Source organism: Megascapheus bottae, chromosome 12 (genome assembly GCF_031878675.1).
Source record: "Megascapheus bottae isolate mThoBot1 chromosome 12, mThoBot2.hap1, whole genome shotgun sequence".
Classification (NCBI taxonomy): Eukaryota; Metazoa; Chordata; class Mammalia; order Rodentia; family Geomyidae; genus Megascapheus; species Megascapheus bottae.
This window is the reverse complement of record NC_143520.1, coordinates 15,830,490-15,850,717: the sequence shown is the minus strand read 5'-3', so window position 1 is coordinate 15,850,717 and position 20,228 is coordinate 15,830,490. Positions and strand designations below refer to the sequence as shown.

General features: G+C 36.4%; 1 protein-coding gene across 1 annotated transcript in view; it reads left to right on the top strand.

Annotated features, from left to right (window-relative positions):
* Csrnp3 (cysteine and serine rich nuclear protein 3) overlaps nucleotides 1–20,228 on the top strand; it is a 100,108-nt gene that overhangs the window by 9,623 nt on the left and 70,257 nt on the right. Inside the window, exon 2 of the mRNA XM_090342718.1 lies at nucleotides 10,965–11,135. Within this exon, the coding sequence (XP_090198844.1) occupies nucleotides 10,988–11,135 (148 nt within the window). The 5' untranslated portion in view covers nucleotides 10,965–10,987. The remainder of the gene's footprint in view (nucleotides 1–10,964; nucleotides 11,136–20,228) is intronic.

Genomic DNA, 20,228 nt, shown 5'->3' with positions numbered 1-20,228 from the left:
AGTATGGAGTAAATATAGCATCAGTTTTCTTTCAAGGTTTTTTATTGTGGGGAAGTGCCATTTGATAATAAAAGCAACAGATATATTTTTAAAAAATGCCTTGTATGTATATACCACAAGTTCTTGATCCATTCATCCACTGAAGGACATCTGGACTGATTCCATGTTTTGGTTAGGATATAGTACTGCAATGAACATGGTTGTGCTGGTGGTTTTACTATGGCTTCATTATTGCTAATAGATTAATACTCAGGAGTCAAATTGCTGGTCATGCTTACATTTTTGGGTTTCAGGGAAGGTTAAAGAGAGTAAGTGCAAAGTATTTGGCTCATAGTAGGTGCCCCCAAAAGACTGCCTGTAATCATTGTAACTAGGAACAGTAGACATTCTTTTAGAAACGATATTTCATACTAAAAAATGCCTTTTCATCTTGCCACGAGTTTACAGACAAGGGTAAGTGATTGGTAGTTATCTAAGAAACCTGCATAGTAACTGAAAAAAATAAGAAAACTGGTAAAGGATGCTCTGCAACATTGAGTTACCTATCTGGATCACATATCATAACTACAGGAGATCTGAGGATGTATTTCAATAGTAGAGAGCTTATCTAGAAAAGCCAGAGTGTTCAATCCCAACTACACCGGGGATGGGGGAGGGAAGGGAATGGGAAAAGAGAGAAAAGGGAACATGAGAAAGGTAGAATAAGCTCCCTGCTAGAAAAAGGATTACTCTGGTTATAAAGGGAGTTGGGAAGGAGAAAACAGGTTCTCAGGTTTCTTTGATATTCTGTAACTAAGTGTTTACAATAAATCATTTCTCTCTTTTCTGGATATTGACCAAAGCAGAGGAAATGTTCTAATCATCAGCGCAGAGGTTCTTCTCTTGCAAAACCATGAATAGATGGCATACATTTGTGCTTAAGTGCACTTCTTTTTATTCTGGGGAAAGTATTTATGTCCTTTATCAAATTCGCAAAACTGTGAAATCACAACTGCAAAAGGGTAAGATTCATGTACAAGAAATAACTCAGAAATTACAGGCAACTATTGCATGAGGAATTTATACAAAAGTAGGGAATCCCACAGTCATTTCTCCAACAAAAATATTCATTAAGCAAGAGTGCTCCCAGGGTTCTTGGCTTACACTGCCACCTGGACAAGAGTGTTGCCTCTGGCTGACTCGTTCTTCTTACACTGGCAATCCACCAGCAGCATTTTTCACATTGGTAGTGCCCCGTAGAAACACCTTATGGGATTTTACCTTATGAAATCAATGCCAAATCTCTCTCCTTCTGGCAGCAGATAAGCAACTTTCTTGCCAAATGAATTTAAGCAGAAATGGCCCTACTATGGTGGAATTTTTTTCAAAGAAATAACCAGCTTTCTCAGAATATATGGAGTGATAAATGTTCAAGGCCCTCTTTTGCTTACTGAATTATAATTGCCTGAATAGCATGAAGCGAGGCTTATCTTCTAATAAACAACTACATTAAAGAGTTTTTGAAGGATTCCCTCCACTTCCATGTGTGCCTTTTGCTTTTAATAAAAATATTGTGCATTATAGCTGCCATCTGTGACTTACTGGAGATGATCCTAATGGTTGAGAATTTAGTGTAGGCATACTGAGCTCTCATCCTGGCCTGCAAAGAACCTTTGGCAAAAGTAATTGTGATTTCTCATAATATATATCATGAAATATAAGTCTAATTCATTTTCTCCAATCCCTTGATAAAAATTAATAGTCTTTTTCCTTGTTTTTCTCTGGTTTGTAAGCTTAGAGACACCTAAGTGAAACAAAAACAGAAATATGATGTAAGTGACATGAACATTGAAACAAAAAAATCAGATAAAACAAAATGTATACAACTTCTCTATTGGATTTTAAGGAGACCTTAGATTACATGAATTTATTCTTAGAGGAAATAATGCAATTCAGAATCTCCATAACTGCACCAAAAAAAGGGTCTTCAAAATAACACTTGGAATTAAATTTGACTGTGGGTGCTTTCCGAGAAATGTGATGTATTACACCATATACTGTAGCTTAACACTGGATACTTAGCATGGAAGAAATGTTCTTACCTGGTCTGGTTAGCACTGTAGGCTAATAGGTCAGAATATAAAAATTCAATAAATTAGAAGAAGAAAGAAAATAAAGGAGAGAATGTCAGCATTTAACAAAGAAAACCTTACCAAACAAAGTCAAACAACTTGAAAAAAATAATATATTTCAGATAGTATGAAACTTCCCCCAAATAATTTCTTTTACAGAGGTAGCTGCTTAAATAATTATTTGTGTAATGATAACTGTAAACTATTGACATTTCTCAATGACTGTAACAGTGAAAGGGAAAAAGCAGAATTAAAGAAATTGGAATATGGAGAGAACACAGTTTTTCAATAATTACATACGTAGAGAGATATTATAGTAATATAGAATAATATAGCACATAAGGTTTTTTCCTTTAATGGAATTATTTCTTTTTTCATATATTTTTCATTGTAATTAATAGAAGGGTTACATAATATTCACCAGATAGAAGGTGCATTAATTCACATACATTGATACCCTTTCTCATGTCTTGGTCCCCATTTCCCTCCCCCCATCCATACCTCTCATCTTGTTTCCCCCTTCCCTATCCAATTTCAAATAACAAAATAGAAATATATCCAATATATCAGATAACAAAGTGAGATACTGTAACAATGTGAGATAACCAAGGGACAGCAAAAGAGATGAGAGATAACATAGTACATTAAGGACAACAATAACTCATTATATGGCTTTTGTTTCTATATCCTAGAGGTTCTTTCATTTAGCGACATACTATATGGCCTTTTGTATCTAGGTTTTTCTCTATAGCAAATCTCCGCTATGAGAGCCCAAGATTTCTACTGATTATGACAAATGAGGGAAACCATTGAGCCTATGTTCCTTTGAGTCTGGCTTACTTCACTTAATATGATCTTTTCTAAGTCTTTCCATTTCCTAACAAATGGGGCAATGCCATTCTTTCTGACAGCAGCATAGAATTCCATTGTGTACAAATACCACATCTTGTTGATCCACTCATCAACTGAGGGACATCTGGGTTGGTTCTATATCTTTGCTATGGTAAATAGTGCTGCAATGAACATTGTTGTGCTAGTGGATTTAGTCTGTCCTTGTTTGTGGATGATTGGGTAAACGCCTAGTAGTGGAATTGCTGGGTCATGGGGGAGCTCTATATTTAGTCTACTACATTCCATAGTGGTTGAACAAGTTTGCACTCCCACCAACAGTGTAGTAGGGATCCCTCCTGGCCACAACCCCTCCAGCATCTGTTGTTATTAGTTTTCTTGATCCTGGCCATTCTAACTGGAGTGAGGTGGAATCTTAGAGTGCTTTGATTTGCATTTCTTTTATGACCAGAGATGTTGAGCATTTCTTCATGTGTCTCTAGGCCATTTTTGTTTCTTCTTCAGAGAATACTCTCTTTAAGTCTTTGGCCCATTTTTTAATGGGATGGTTGTTACTTTGGAGATTAGTTTTGGAGTGATTCAATTTTTTGAGTTGTTGATATATTTATTGGGGCCATTAGCTTGATAAACTTTCTTCCAACCTCTCACTTTCAAAAAATGTCTGTTTTGGGGGGTAAGATGTGCCTCTTGAAGACAGCAGAACCATGGATCTTGCTTTGTGATCCAACTAGATAGTCTATGTCATTTAATTGTAGAATTAAGTCCATTGATATTGAGAGTCAGGATTGAGAAATATTTATTAGTTGCTGCCAGTTTTAGAAGCTTTCATTAGGGCCTGTGTCTTGACAGTTCTTGTGGTACTTTGATGGTATGAGTTTTAGGTGCCATTTCTTTCTCTGTATTTCATTTGTGTTGGTTTTCTATGTGTAGAACATCATTGAGAATTTTCTGTAATGTTGGTTTGGTTGCTACATAATGTTGCAGCTTTTCCCTGGAATGGAATGTTTTTATTGTTCCCTCAGTTATGAATGAGAGCTTCTCTGGGTACAGTATTCTTGGTTGGTAGTTATTTGACTTCAGGGCATGACATATCAATTGAATTTGTATAGCACTTGGAAGACTCTCCTCCAGATTTACCACTGACTGCTCCATTGCCTGTTTTTGTTGGGTGGGAGATGGTATTCCTTGATTTGAAATTTTTCAAGGGTTTCTTGTTCTGCCCATTTGAAAATGGGAGCAAGATCAATACTGAACAAGATTATAATTTTTCAGATATAACAAGCCTAGATCTTTTTAGTTGTCTGACAATAGATGTTCACTGTTTTAGATTGGTAAAATCACTCTCTCTTTCCTTTTGTGCACTTATATACAGATCTAATACAACCACAGACTACCGATTTATGACCAAAACAATAAGTCCCTCAATCCAATCTCTATTGTATTTAAGTCCCTCTGGACCTAGATACACAGCGTTGCTCAACAACCATCAAATGTAGATCCATGCATTTTAAGAGTTGAAGGATGAACAGAGGACCAGAGATAGAAAAATAATATGAAAGACAACAAGGGAGGTAGGAAAAGAATAATGCAGGAGTGTAAGATTATTATAGTAATAAAGAAAAGGTATCATGTAAGGATAACTGACCTAAGGTGATAGACAAGTAGGATATTTGAGTAGAAAGTTTAGAAGAACTTAGATAAAACTTATGAAAATAAGAAGAGTAATAAGAAGAATATATAGAGAAAAGAGGGGGGTAGATATAAGAAATTTCAATGATACAAATTTTAAAAAGAAAGAAGAAACAAAACAACAGCAAAATAAAACACACACACACACACACACACACACACACATACAAGGTGGGGGAAATTCCTCACTATTGTGAGTTCTTACCCAAGAGATACTAGGGTTGAGAACCAGGAGATAAAAGCAGGTGACTGTATCAATATAGATATCATTTTTATTCAGACTGTACCCCGAGCTGTCACTGTGTTTCTAGGAATGACCACAGTGACAGAAGGAATGCGGGAAAAGAAAGTAGAAAAAAATGAGGAAAAAAAAAAAGGAATGAATCGTAACATTAGAAAAAAAATGTGTAGGTAAAATGACAAAGAGAAAATAAGAACACTTAAAAATGCAAATGGAAAGGGGTAGACGAACAAAAAAAAGGGTATTGTTCAGGGTTTTTTTTGGGGGGGGCAAGATAGGAAATTTGTTTCTCCACTAAATTTGGGATCCAAACACTTCACAAAGTCTTTTTCTCTTGTGATTTGGCTTTGCAGTTTTTTGGATCCAGTTGCTTGATTGGTAAAACAAAGCTGAAAGAAACACAGGTGGCTTTGTTTATCAGATTTTTGGTGGGTGCAGGGGATGGACTTCAGCAGCACTGGGGCCGGATTTCCTGCTAAGGGATCTCTGGGAAATCCTTTGCCAGTTAGAAAGATGGCGCTGTCAGCAACACCTCTCAGGCTCCAATTGCTTTGGCCAGGTCTTTGCCATCAGTCAAGATGGCACTGCTCTCAGCTTATGGGGGAGGGGGCTCCCTCCAAATGACATCCGTGAGCAGAAGTGGAAACTTCTCGGAGGTACTCACAAATTGCTGGATTCTCAGGTTTGGTGAAGCTGGCAGGTCCGTGCACAGCTGGGTGTCGGCTCTGGGCTCGAGCAGGCACTGTGTGGCTCTGTCTGCAGCGGGCGGGTCTGTGCCCTCAAGAAGCACTGTCTGCTCCGCGGCTGGCGGGGCTCCACGCTGCCCTGCCTTCTCCCATGAGTTTTCTGCCTTTTTCCTCTCTGACTGAGATCTCTGTGGCGCTAAAGCTTACTTAGGATCAATTTTTGGTAAAGAACTGTCCCCTATGCTGCCAGAACTTGTATCTTGGCGGGAGCTCAGAACGACTCACACTGAGCCGCCGCCATCTTCCGCCGATCCTCCTGGAATTATTTCTTAAATGTTGGAGTAAACCCATAGATTGAATGCACCACTTTTCTCTTCTGTCCAGACCAAAAGACAATCTGTCTGGTGATTTGACCTGGAGATACTAATTTACTTCTCCCAAGGAAGTGTTTTCTTCCTATTGTCATAGGGGAGCTGCTCCAAGTCCTTTCATCAGTGTGCTTGCCCTGACTCTCCTTCATCATTCGAATTTAGCAAAGCAACTAGCAGAATTACTTCCTATCTTGAGTGTAGAAGAAAAGCTTTTTTAGATCCTGGTGTTTCTCAATTTCATTAGCATAATATGCTATTATAATTTCTTAGTTTTTGTGTATGTGGGAAAATGTAAAATAGCCTTTTGTTTTGTTTTGTTCTTTGTGGGTCATGGGCCTACAACTCAGCCTGGGCATTGTCCCTGAGCTCTTCAACTCAAGGATACCACCATACCCTTGAACCAAGCCCCACTTCCCATTTTCAAGAGGTTAATTGGAGACAAGAGTCTCAGGCCCTTTTGTACCGGGGCTGGCTTTCAACCTAGATCCTCAGATCTCAGCCTCCTGAGTAGCTACGGTTACAGGCATGGGCCGCTGTGCCCGGCACCTTTATTTTTTTTAAGGAATCATGGAAGAAAAAAAAATTATCCTTTGTATGGATCATTGTAATACACGTTGTCTAATTAGCCCCTTCCTCCATTTTGAATCACCACACAAAAGAATCATTTTGTGACTAATATTTGCAGTTAAAGATCACCTCACTTTGCTTAAGTACTAAGTTAGCAATGCAAAGATCAGACTCTGATTCCTGTTGTTCCTGAGAGGCTATTTCCTAAGTCATGTAAAGAGCTATATGAAATAATGACCAATAAACTGTGAACTCGGTGAACTAGGCCTAGGACAGAGATTGCATGTCACTACAGAGACTTCCCCATTACCAGACTAGAACAATATTTATTAGCCTCATTGTCATACAGGCAAATTCTTGCCTAGCCAGAAGTGCTTCCCTTAAAGCAAATATCATCAGTGATAGGCACGCCAGTCCTTAACCATCCACTGTTCAACCTTTACGATTGACATATTTTATACGCTGGATTTCATCTGTTGATAAAAGATAGCAGTGAATCATTCATGTACAGGGTTCCAGTCCATATCTGTTTTTTTATTATGTAGATATCTGCTGTTTAAATATTTAGTTACTTCCTCACCAAAATCAATGAGGGTTGTCAAAAAAATGCAATCATTTAAGTTTGAATTTCATAAAATACCAAAAAGTAATTTTGATATAATTGTCTCTCAAATGTTATTTATTTTCTCTTAGTTGGAACTCACACTCAGCAGAATATAGTGTACTTTTCACTTGCAAAATCTGGTCCTGCCAAAGTAACAGTAAAAAAAAAATGTGCCAGCAGTTTGGCCTAGTGGTAGAGTGCTTGCCCAGCAGGCACGAAGACCCAGGTTCAATTCCTTGGTACTACATATGTAGAAAAAGCCTAAAGTGGTGATGTGGGTCAAGTGGTAGAGTTCTAAGCCCAAGAACAGTGATCAGGCCCTGAGTTTAATCCCTGGAAGCTGGCAAAAAAATAATTCATGAGACTCTTAACTCCATCCACAGGCTGTTGTATTGATATTCTGAGAGAAGCAACACAGGATATAAACAAACCAGTCAGACAACACTTTTCTTAACAGAGCCTTGCCTCTAAATCTTGTGTTCCTTTTTCCCCTAGTAAGATGAGTTAAATGATGTAGGTAAAAATCACATGTTCCTTCACTGCACCGCAGATAAGAAGGTTGTAGGTTATACACAGCCATCACTGGGGTTTTTCAACCTTCTTATTTTGTTGAGACATTATGTTTCACTCATCCAGTGGTTTGAAAAAAGCAGCGAGGTTAGACAAATGTTCTGTTTCATCGCTACACATTCAAATTGGTTCTAAATCAGTTCCATGGATATCTGGAAAGGTAATATTTTCCTGTAGTAATTTGAAGGAGTAATTTTTAGTTTAGACAGTCTTCCAACCACTTCCTTTCTTCTGGGACTAGCTCAGCCTCCTTAGTTCTACAAATCAAGGCAGGAACTGCATCCAGTTTTCAAATCCTTTGCTACAATGCTGGCCTGCCCCACATGCACTAACAAAACAGGTTATTGGGGGGACTTTGATTGTCATATTATCTCTCCAAAATTTTTGACTCTCATCCTTGAGAATGAGAAAAGGGGGAAAGAGTAGCAAATATGCTTTAGCAGCATGACATGGCTCTTTGTAGCTAATTGGATGTCTTACTTCTTTATTTTTGCCAGTCCTGGACTTGAACTCAGGGCCTGAGCAGTATCCTTAGGCTTTCTCAAGGCTAGAGCTCTACTACTGGATTCACTGCACCACTTCCAGCTTTTTCTATGTATATGGTATCAAGGAATTGGACCAGGGTCCTGGTGCATGCTAGGCAAGCACTCTACCTCCAGGACAAACTCCTGGCCTAGTATCTTGCTTCTTGAGTAGTCTGCTTTTCCTAAGTACCTTGAAGGGAAGGGAGGGGACCTTAGGAAGGCTAAGGGTTTTTAGCTATTCCCATTTCAGTATCTTACTATATTACTAGTATAATTTTAAACATAGGTTTCCATCTTTCATTACTCCTGCTTAAATTACTTTGCATCTTGTTTGAAGTGAATCATTTTAAATTTTATATCCTATCCTACTTTTATTTCAAGACTTTCCTTAAAATATGTTTGCCCCTCCTCACTCTGCCTAGATATGCATGAACATTTTATGCATTTCACACTCTTGTCAGTGAAGAAAATAATATCTGAATCTGAATAGTGGTAAAATCAGATTTAAATGTGATTTTTTTTCCTCAGAGATGTTGACAATGAGACTGATACAGTGGCTCACACTACTTGGAAGGTAGAGGTAGGGAAGACTACTCTTCAAGGCTAGTTGGGGCATAAAGTTCGAGAAACTCCATTTGGAATGGTTTCACTGCAGCTCCTCTCCAGCGAGGGCAGGAGGTATCAATGCACAGATAATGATACAAACTGACCTGTACATATATCTGAGACTCTAGCCAATAGCAACTGAAGCAAATAGCATTGGGAACATGGCTCAAGTGACAGAGTTCCTTGCCTAGCAAACCTGAGCTCAATCTCCAGTACTATTAAAAAGAATTTTAAGACACTTAAAATTGTTAACATAGCAACTAGACCAAAGCCATGGATTAATAAAAGCAAAGGATGTAGAACATGCATTTGAGTCTCTTTTATTTCAATGAGCCCAGCAAGATAAACATTTGTTCTTTGAGAGCAGGTAACTTGTTCTAACTCATTCTGTCTCCTATAAGCATATGCATACCAGTTACTCAGCACATTCTTACATGAATGAATAAATTGAAATGAAGAAGAAATACTAATGGTTACTCTACTACTACATGTACTTCTATTAGTCTTTACATCAGGGATAGCCAAAGTAGAGATTTGGGATCAGGAATTGAAGTACATACCTGAAGTACAGGTATGTGCTTCCCTAGAAATGGTGTGTGGGTCATGAGAGGAAAATCAAGGCCATTCTAGAGCACAGACAGGTAGCTCTCAAATTTGAATGTATAGTGAAATCAGCTGATTTGGTGCTTCATAAAGCATGAAGTACTAGGGCCTGTTTCCTGGTTAGGTAGATCTGGTGTGGGAACTGAGGATTTTCATTTCTAACCATCTGTCTCCCAGGTGATATTGCAGCTACTGATGCACGTTTCACACTTTGAAAACTATTGAATCAGACCTCAGAGAGTTGGTCCAGATCAGGGGATTTGAGCAGACTGCTTGCTCTGTGATCTGCACAGAGAAGGGCTGGTTTTAGAGATTTCTGAGAGCAATACTGAGATAATTTAACTCCACAGATTTGGGAATAGTTTTAAGGGATTTGCTTCCTCTTGATCTACAGAACTGACAGCTGTACCCTGTAGTGAGAGGAGAGGGTGACTTCAGAAACTCAGATAAGAGTGAAAAACAGCTGATATAGGGGCCAGGAGGTTGGCATAGTGATAGAGTGCTTGCCTAGCATGCACGAAGACCTGGGTTTGATTCCTTGGTACCACATACATAGAAAAAAGCTGGAAATGATGCTGGAGCTCAAGTGGTAGAGCTCTAGCCTTGAGAAAGTTCAAGCCTAGTAATGGCAAAAAAAAATCAGCTGATAGAGATGAGGTAGATGGAATACATGAAATCAACTTAGTACTACTTTCAGCTAAGTTAACCTAATTTTACAATGTAAGGTCATCTACATAAAATCCAAGCTAATTTATATATAGCTTGTTTCCTGAAATACACTCATATGGGGGAGTTTTTTTTTTAATCTGAGTATGTCAAGGTAAAGATGGACATGTGGAAAAAACAGTAGCTTCTAGTTCACTCCCAGGGGAAAACAAAATGAAACAGAGGAATGCAATTCTCCTCTATCTGCCTTCCCTACTCTCTTAATCCCTTCTCCCACAAAAATACCCTAAGAAAATTTCTAGAAAATTAACAACAGCTTCAGCAACTTGGTAGCATGGAGACAAATTTCACTTTGTTAAAATGGAAACACCCTACAATTCTGAGCAAATTTCAAATGCTTCATTATATTCAGCTGATTGAGTTTCTTGAATGTTAGAACTTGAACATCAAGGATTTTACCCATTTATTTTAGTGTTTCTTCCCGACAAATTTTGAATCATGTAGTCTTCATTTTAGACTTCCAGAGACATGGGTAATTATTTTGTCTATAGTATTTCACGGACTCAAGTGGGTTTTCTCAATTTGCCATGAAACAAAAATTGTGACAGTACATTAAATGAAAAAGTCTCTGTCTTTTAAAAAAACATAGAAATGTTTTAAAATAACCAAATGGTGAAATATTTATTTCATTTTTTAAAATTTAAAGATAAAAATCAGCTATTGCTTTCAAGGGAAAACTACAGCTCGGCTCATATATATATATATATATATATATATATATATATATAAAGAAAATACATAAAAATGACACTGGAGGCTGGGTATGTAATCAGTGGTCAAATATTTCAGTGCTCTCTTCCTCCTATTTCTGTTGCAGGTACATGAGAAAGCACCGCAGCTATGAGTGGAATTTTAAAGAGGAAGTTTGAAGAAGTGGATGGCTCCTCGCCTTGCTCATCTGTGCGGGAATCAGATGATGAAGTTTCCAGCAGTGAAAGTGCTGACAGTGGAGACAGCGTCAATCCATCCACTTCGAACCATTTCACCCGTGAGTACTGCACCTGAGACCCTGGTCCCTCCCAGGAAGGGTGTCGACGCTCCTGGGAAATTTCATTTTTATCTTTATTATGACATATGTTTCAGATTGTTTGTTTTGCTTTGCACTGTGCTTTTTACATTTTTCTAATTGACCAAATAGTAAAAAGTGAACTATTGTTGAGACATCTCAGTGGATTCTTATTCTTCAATAACTGTAGGATCTTTCTACCTACCTAATATCTATCTATCTATCTATCTATCTATCTATCTATCTATCTATCTATCTATCTATCTATCTGTCTGTCTACTTATCGTTCTATCTATGTCCCTTAATTGATACAATAACTGAGAGGGGGAAAAGCTCTAGGCAGCCAGCACTCAAAAGAAATGTAGACAACAGAGTAGCAAAACTCTCCTAAGGGTCTTCATTCTCTCTTCCTCCTAGATCATATTTAAAGCTCATCAAGGGAATAAAACTCTGCTTTGCCTTTGGATACTTTTTTTCTGTTACATTGTAGGCCTTCCTGTTAGGCAAGGTGACTTCAGGATGGGAAAATGTTTACAGTAATACAGTCTATAGGGCAGCAAAAGCTGATTTGAAATATCTTTTTCAATTTATGTTTGCAAAATAAGATTTTGACATGTAACAGTATCATGAGAATCTTTCACCTGAAGTTATCTGATGTCTATTAACATTTTAGTCTATTATACCAAATTTAATTTTAGAAGTGTGACAACCTCCCCACAACAAATGATTAAAATAGTTTGAAGGCTTGGAGCATAGCCTAGTGGTAGCATGTATGAATTTCTGGGTTTGATTCCTCTGTACCACATACATAGAAAAAGCCAGAAGTGTAGCTTGGTTCAAGTGGCAACACACTAGTCCTTAAGCAAAAAGTGTCCAAGGACACTGACTTCAAGCCCCAAGACTGGCAAAAAAAAAAAAGTTGAAAGAGGTAACAAGGAATTCAGTAACTATTATGGTATAAACTAAAATCAATTCCTTAATTTGCACAATCACTGATAATTGGGCAATGTAAGTGAAAGAGCTATCACAGCTGGACATTAGCAGCTCATGCTTGAAATCCTATTTAGGATCTGAGGAACATTGAAGGGAAAGAAAGTCCATCAGACTTATCTCCAATTAATCACCAAAAAGCTAGGTGGCTCAAGTGGAACAGTGCTAGATTTGAAACAAAAATACTCAGGCACAGGGCCCAGACACTGAGTTCAAGCTCTAGAACCAGGGAGGAAAAAGCAATTACAGCTGTTATAGCAGAAAATTTACAATATTTATGGACAAAGTTCTTCTGTGAAGTAGGTAATCAACAAATGTAATTATACATACCTAGACAACAGAAAAAAGCTTGTATTTGTTAAGGTTTATTGTCTGTCATGCATTTTTTTTCTTTTTAAAATTTTTTCATTGTGATTAATAGAAGGGTTACATTATATTCACTAGATAAAAGGTGCATAACTTCACAAACATTGATACCCTTTCTTATGACATGGTCCCCATTTCCATCCCACCCTCCCCCCGCTTATCTTGATTTTCCCCCCTTCCTTATCCAATTTCAAATAACCAAATAAGCTTGTATTTTTTTTTTATAAAAGTTAGATCAGTATTGTTTTGGCATGAATGCTGGTATCATCTACAAAGCTCAAGTGGAGCAAATGATAGATAGACATGAAAGAACTGGTCCATACATTAGATTAAAGGTTATGATCAGACAACTATCAGATACACCTGGATGATAGCTGAGTTCAAAGAGCCTAGGAATCTAGCCCAGAATCACAAAGGACCTGAGCCCACATACACGCATACACATGTATGTACGAATGTACGTATGTACGTACGTACGAATGTATGTATGTATGTATGTATGTATGTATGTATGTATGTATGTATGTATGTATATGCATTCCCTACTATGGTCATTATTTTTCCCATTATGTCATTCTTCTTTTAAATATTATATTATTAGACAAATCTTTAAAATATTACTTATTTTAGTTAGAAAAGAGAACTTATTTATTAAGGACCCCAATTATATTTCTGCATATAAATATATATGTCTACTAATGTTTTCAGATTAGTGTATAATTAATTTGTAATTAATTATGATTTGTATGATGGCAGTACAATCTCAATAAAACTCTCAACTACATTTTTCTTTAAGAATGGTAATATGTATTTGAAGCTGGATGCCAGAAGCTCATGCCAACTGAGGAGGCTAAGATCTGAGGATCTTGGTTCTAAGCTGGCGTGGGTAGGAAAGTCCATGAGACTCTTACCTGCAATTAAACCCCCAAATACCAGAAATTGGAAGTGGTGCTGTGACTTAAAGTGGTAGACTGCTAGCCTTGAGCAAAAGAGCTCAGGGATGACCCCATGCCTGAGTTCAAGCCACACAACTGACCCACTCCCTACCAACTTTTTTTTGGTAATGCAAATATAAGGATAGGTTTAGAAAGAAGTTACAAACTTCAAAAAAGCACTCTAAGTGTCAAGTTACAGTAAAAAGAGAAATGGAACAATAAAAATCATAATTAAGGCCTGTTCCTACCTTTATTTTCCTAGCAAAGAAAAATCCCAATATGTCATATAGAAGTGTCTAAAATAAGAAAATAAGCATTATTGAATAATGGGAAAGAAAAATATTTTAAATAGTTGTAGTATTGCAAATTTGAAAAGAAATTGGGACTTCTGACAAAACATATTTTAGAGGGATTATGCAGATAAATATTAAAACTACTAATGGGCAAATGTGTACTTGTGGAATACATGGTAGAATCTTTATATGAGTTTTAAAATAATAGGAAAAAATGGACAAAGTAACAAATTCAGCTTAAAAATATGTTAATAAAATATGTGAGGCTTAAAAAATTTTTTGTCAGTCTTGAGGCTTGAACTCAGGGCCTGGGCACTGTCCTTGAGTATTTTTTTTTTTTTTGCTTAAGGCTAATCTCTGCTATTTGAGCCACAATGCCACTTCAGCCTTTTCTGTGTATGTGGTACTGAGGAATCGAACCCAGCTTTGTGCATGCTAAGGCAAGCACTCTACCACTAGGCTATGCTTCCAGCCCTTAAAATACATATTTTAAAAATATGTTTTATAATAATTTATGTCTATATAGGATGAAGCTAAGTGAAATGAACTCCATGTTATGGAAACAATGGGTTTATCTTTGTAATTGTTGTTCTTAATGTACCACAGCTATATAGTAGAAAATTCTTTGCTAGTCTAAGCTAAAAAACATAATATTAACAGCTATATAGTAGAAAATTCTTTGTTAGTCTAAGCTAAAAACATAATATTAACAGCTTCAAAATATAAATCAACAAATTAAGAGTGGGAGGGCTTTTTCCTTGAACTTCTTGACTTGCTTATTCACCAATGATCAAGTAAGGTCATAACTTGTACTTCCCTTGGGATCGAAGCAGCAGGTTCCTTGTGGCTGTGGAATCCCTATGGCTCTAAAGCTAATGAGTTTGTGCTTGCTCTGTCAACGGAGAGCTACAAAGAAACTGGAGAGGTGTGATTTTTTTCCCCTGTCCCTTCAAGGTTCTTGGCACTTCTTATGACTAACAAGGAGCTTGTGATGAAACATGGCCCCCAAAGGAATGTATTATTTTTCTCCTGCAAAAACATTTTGACAAATAAAATGTATAGTATATAGGAAGTGGAAATATCAGGCAATAGAAGCATGGACATGCTAAATTGCATGTGAAAACAACTAGTGGATTTCTTACACAGGGTTAAGAGTTGTAAATGTAGAGAATACATTTCCATTATTGACTTACTATATAAAAGTTATATGGAGAATATTATAATGTACACTTTGCAAAAGTAGAAAGTAAAAACCAAATTTATTTACAATTTACCCAAGAGTTGAGGCAGTTTTTTTTCCCTTTTTGTGTGTGTCTGATGATAGACACTATCAACTCATAACTAATGCTCTATTGCTTAAACCACACCTCTAATCTGGCTTTTTTTTTCCTGGTTATTTAGAAGATGGAAACTCTCAGACTTTTTTGTTAAGGCTGTCTTCAAAACAAGATCCTCCTCCAGGACTAAGGATGAGCCACTAGCACCTAGCCAGAAGCTGAAATTTAGAATCCATGCTTTGCTTTCCCTCTTTCTTCCATGACTGACTTTTCCTCTCTGAATAAACAAAGCATAATCATGCCCTCATATGCACCCCAATCAGTCTTTCTCCAGTGTTCTTTCTTCCCATTGGTTCCATATTTCATAATTGTGTTGTCATGAGGAATCTCTAGAATACAGATTTTGATGGGAAGCTTTATCAGGAAGTATGACAGAAACATGTCTGTCATGTTCTTTTTGCCAAGTGGTTAAAAGCCCTTAAGCTATGGATTTAGCATGCTAGAGAATTTGCATGCATCAAAGTGTTCAATTCTGTATGGTAAATTAGAGATACTGTGATGGATCATATCTAAAATAATTTCAATATTGTTTTGAAAATGTGCTTGTGCAAAGACAAGTGTAGGAGTCTACCCTTTAATCAATGAGTTTTCAAACAATGGAGATGTGTTTAGGCAGGTTCCATTATCCAGTGTTTCAATTGTCCTCATCACTTTGCCCTCTATTTTTAGTTTTTAGGTAGCACATCTTACCTCCTTGTCCTTGTCATCTTGCATTCTGTCTTCATAGGTGGCCTTACCTTCATGTCCTTACCTTAGTAGGTAAGTCATTCCAAATGAGCATGTGTTTACTACATGCATGTACATCTAACATTGAATTCCTGCAGACTGAGAATATAGAGATTGCTTACATTTGTTATAGTACTACTAGGAACTAGTATAAAAGTAAATAATGCATAGTGTATTATCTGTAGAAGCTCATAGTCAAATAATACTACATTATATTTTACATAATAATTATTTATGCAAATACCTTACCTTTCTTGGAGATTTAAAGACTATAGCTATAGATCCTTCTCACTACTGAGACTATTGCTGGTTTACTTACTGTGAAATGCTTGATAAGATATATTTAGTCTTATAAAGAGTTGTTTTTGTACAGCTGAACCTTCCAATGTGAAATGAAATTATAGTTGTACTGCGTAATTGTGTGGTCATTGGTAAAAATAAATACCAAGTTCCAAGTGGACTCTGTCAGTTATGATTTCTTTTCATGTCAATGTGATCTATCAGCATTCTGACTTATCAAACATATGTAATGATGAAGTTCCTTTTTACTAGGATTTTGCCACAATTATTAATTCCTAACATGTCTCTTTCTGACTTGATTTGCGTATATATAGCTTTCCCAGGCAAAGGCATCAGTGCTTAATTGGATGCTGTGCAGCTACACGCCACACTTGAGGGAATTCAAGTTGCTTTCACCTTCACCATCCTTTGAATCAGCTAGGGGGAAAAAAGGCATTACCAAGTCAGATCACTAATACCATATAAATGCAGTTCATTTAGTTTCTGTTTGATTTTTTTTTAATTCAGGATGAAAGCCTCACTTTTAGCTTTAATTAAGTGGTAACATTAGATTTAGGTCTTTATTTCAGGCTGCTGTTTTTCTTGCAAAAATTGTTTTTTCATCTTCTGTGTTTAATCATTGTCCCATAATCATATTTTATAGACATATCTCATACCCATTCATACATCCATGTTTCTTTTCTATGTGGAGCCAAGTCCACATCATTGCCATGTCTTCTTCATTGGCACAAACTGTTCAGTTGCTTTCTGTCTCGCTGTACCTCATTCATCCAAACCTCAGCCTTTTCTGTAGGTAGTAATTCTTCAACTACTTCCAACCCTTCATCCACTTTCAATTGGACTCTTAGAGCTTTCAAAACCTCAGTGACTTGAATCTGAAATCTCCTGCCTTTTCACCATCTCCAAACTCCAGTCACACTGATTTCTGTGACACTAACAAAGTTGCATCCTCTCTGGTCCTCTCTAGGATGATTTTCTCATGACTATATCCTTAGATTTCATATTTCAGCTTAAATCCATATATCAGTATAATTACTTCCAGTGTTTTTTGAAAGGGTGAAGATTAAAAAAATGAAAACTAAAGTTAACATATTCAAAGCCTATACCTTATCTACAATGATAACCAAGTAAGATTATCAAAGGTTTCTTGAAATTATTTTCCTGAGTCCTAAAATATTAGCAAACTTCTGTTTCCAAAGTGTTTGGCTCAGTTTGTAGAGACATAAAGAAATCACCTATGGAAATTGCCTTTGTGCTTCTAAAAGTATACTAATGCACTAAATATGCATTAAGTCCCACAAAATCTGCTTTACCCCATAAAGTGTTAAATTGTTACATTGTTTCATTAAGGATTAACATTAACATTGTCTTTAATTTGGAAGCATTTGTAAAAGAAAAGTATTTAGGTTTGCTATAATTTTTTTTATCCAGTACATCAGTTGGAGTTTGGAGATGAGATTTTCTATTTCACATAAGTGAAAAAGCTACAACCTAAAAGTCAGAAGATCTTGTCTAGTTTTAGTTGTGTTACAAAGAGTTATCATCCTGATGGACCTGTGTAACCTGTTTGTTCATTTGCAAAATATAGGATTAGACAGCTTTTGAAGTTATGATTTGCACGAGAGTCAGAAACTCTATGCTATACTTATGGCAGTTCATATTTTCTGAGTTATTTATATTTCTTCTTATCTGAAGTCATTTGTGCATTTTCAGTGTTGTGCTTGTACCCATATAGAAGAACAACAAAACATTGTGTCTTCTGCTTATAGAAATAACATTTATTTTAACAGGTTTTGTTTGGGCTATCTTAACTAAATAGGTAACAGTCTCAAGTTATAGTAATAAAGATTGTGGAAAACAGTATGATTATATAGAGCTAAATAAAATTGAGGTGCAGTTATTTTGATAAAATGTTTCATGTATATTTTGTCTACTTTCAGTGAAACTTTGAAAAATAAGTAGATATGCACATGTTCAATGAATTTTAAAAACTGTTGTCAAGGGTAGTTTTAGCTAAGAATACAGATTGTTTCATGAAAGACCTCATGCTTATAAAAGAATAGTCTAGCTAAAATCTTTTAAGAAATCAAGAAATGAGTACTCATGAGAATGATTTAAAACAAAACGGAAGCAAAAATATGGTTAAGGCTTTGAACATGGCTGAAATAAATGATAGAGCTCCTGCCGAGGAGAGGCTGAAGTTGAAACTCTTGAAACCCTACCTCTCCCTCCCCTACTCACACACCCAGAGATAGATCTGAAGCATATATTAAAAACTAAAATGAGTACATACAAGAAAAATGCATGACATTGTACTTGACATTTAATAGGTGCCCTCAAAGTGTTCACTATGCTGATGATGATGACAGTGATTTCAATAAAGAACAAGGCATGGTTTATTAATAGCTATTCTGTAAAAGTAACTTAAACAGAGAGTAAAGCTTCAGACAAAAGAGACATATGATAGGTGGAGCTTTTGGTAGAGTGGGAGAGAAGCTTGGGAAATATCTAGTTAGTGATGCAAAATTAAATGTCTTCAGATGCAGACATGTAAATGTGAGAAATTACCAGGTGTATGACAGGAGGAGATGAATCACAGCAACTGTGAAGAAAGAAATTTCCTGTTTGCTCTTTCCATTCTTGCTAGTATTAATCTTTAAAAAAAAAACACCAGGAATTCAGAATAATAGTCCCAGCAGCGATAAGTGACATTTATTGAAATTTCATTAAGCATTCAATGGGAGAGACAGACTCTCAATAGCTTCTCCTATGAGGCATCCTGTGCTTGGAAGTTTAAGAACCTGTTAGCATTAGAAAGCCAACAAGCCCTGCAGCAGCTTTTGACCTATGTTCATCTGAATTCTATATTTTAATATCATTATATTGATTGTTTTCATAATGTTGTTCACCAAAAATGCATTATTATTCATTCTTATTGCAACATCACTTTCCAAACTTCAGATAACATGTCCTAACTATTAATATTTGATTTAAAAATCATTGTCTGCTGTTAATAAAACAGCACAGTTTAAATGAGAGGAGTTCAACATTACATGAATTAGTTTCAAACTGGATATGATTATTTTGTGCACTACTTCTTTTACCCATAGAATGGTTCACATTGAACATGAATGTTTGAATTTAAAAGCTGTAGCTGATTGGAACTCGATAGTTGGATTTGTCTGAACCTGACCATCTGGAATTGTAGGTGTTTGGTTTGTTTGTTTGTTTGTTATTTTAGTTTGTTGTTGCTTTGTTTTTGTTCTTTCCTCAGGATAGAAGGAAGTGCAAAAGAAGAGTTTCTGAGAGTATTATGGCTGAGAGGAGGGGCTGGGCAATTTGGCATCTCAGCCAGGCTGCTTCCTGGAAGGAAATGCTTCAGTGCTGTGGAAATGGAGGTGTTCTGGCAGCTGCCTCCCACTTGATTGACCACATCAGCCTTTAAAAATATCTATGCTCTAATTAGCAGCAGGCACTTGCACAGGTCTTTTGTAGACCATCTTAATGGAAACACATGAGAGCTTTTATGAGTTCAGTCCAAGATAAGATTTATGAGAAATAGTCACAGCAGGCATTTATTTGATGTCTTTTAGATGCTTTCCTCTGCACTGTCCATGCATCAGTAAGGTGTGACATTTTGTAAATACCAGGACAGATAAGTAAGTCTTAGTCTGTGTACTTTTGAGATTTTTTTTAATATTTGGCTTAAAAATTGTTTGGAAGTATAATAACATAGAAAAGATTCCATTTAAAGTTTTTCATAGAGTTTGGGACATACTGCAAACACCATTTTGACAGCATGTGACTGAATTTCTAAGCCACTTTACTACTGATAATCCATAAATACACCAGCTAATACCACTTGTAGAAGCTTGAATTCTCACATACTTTCAGTGAAGTGTATCTTAAAATTAGGGTATCTTAATTCTTTTATCTGCAATTAGAATTTGTTTTTCCTGTGGAATAAATGGCCTCAAAATTTATTTACTATTATCAGATTAAAATTATATCCTTATACATTGTAATTTTGCATTTTCTTCTTGTTCCAGTACTTAGGCTTGAACTTGCGGCCTTATGTTCTTGCTTAGCATTTTGGTTTAAGTCTGCTGTTCTATTACTTGAGCCACA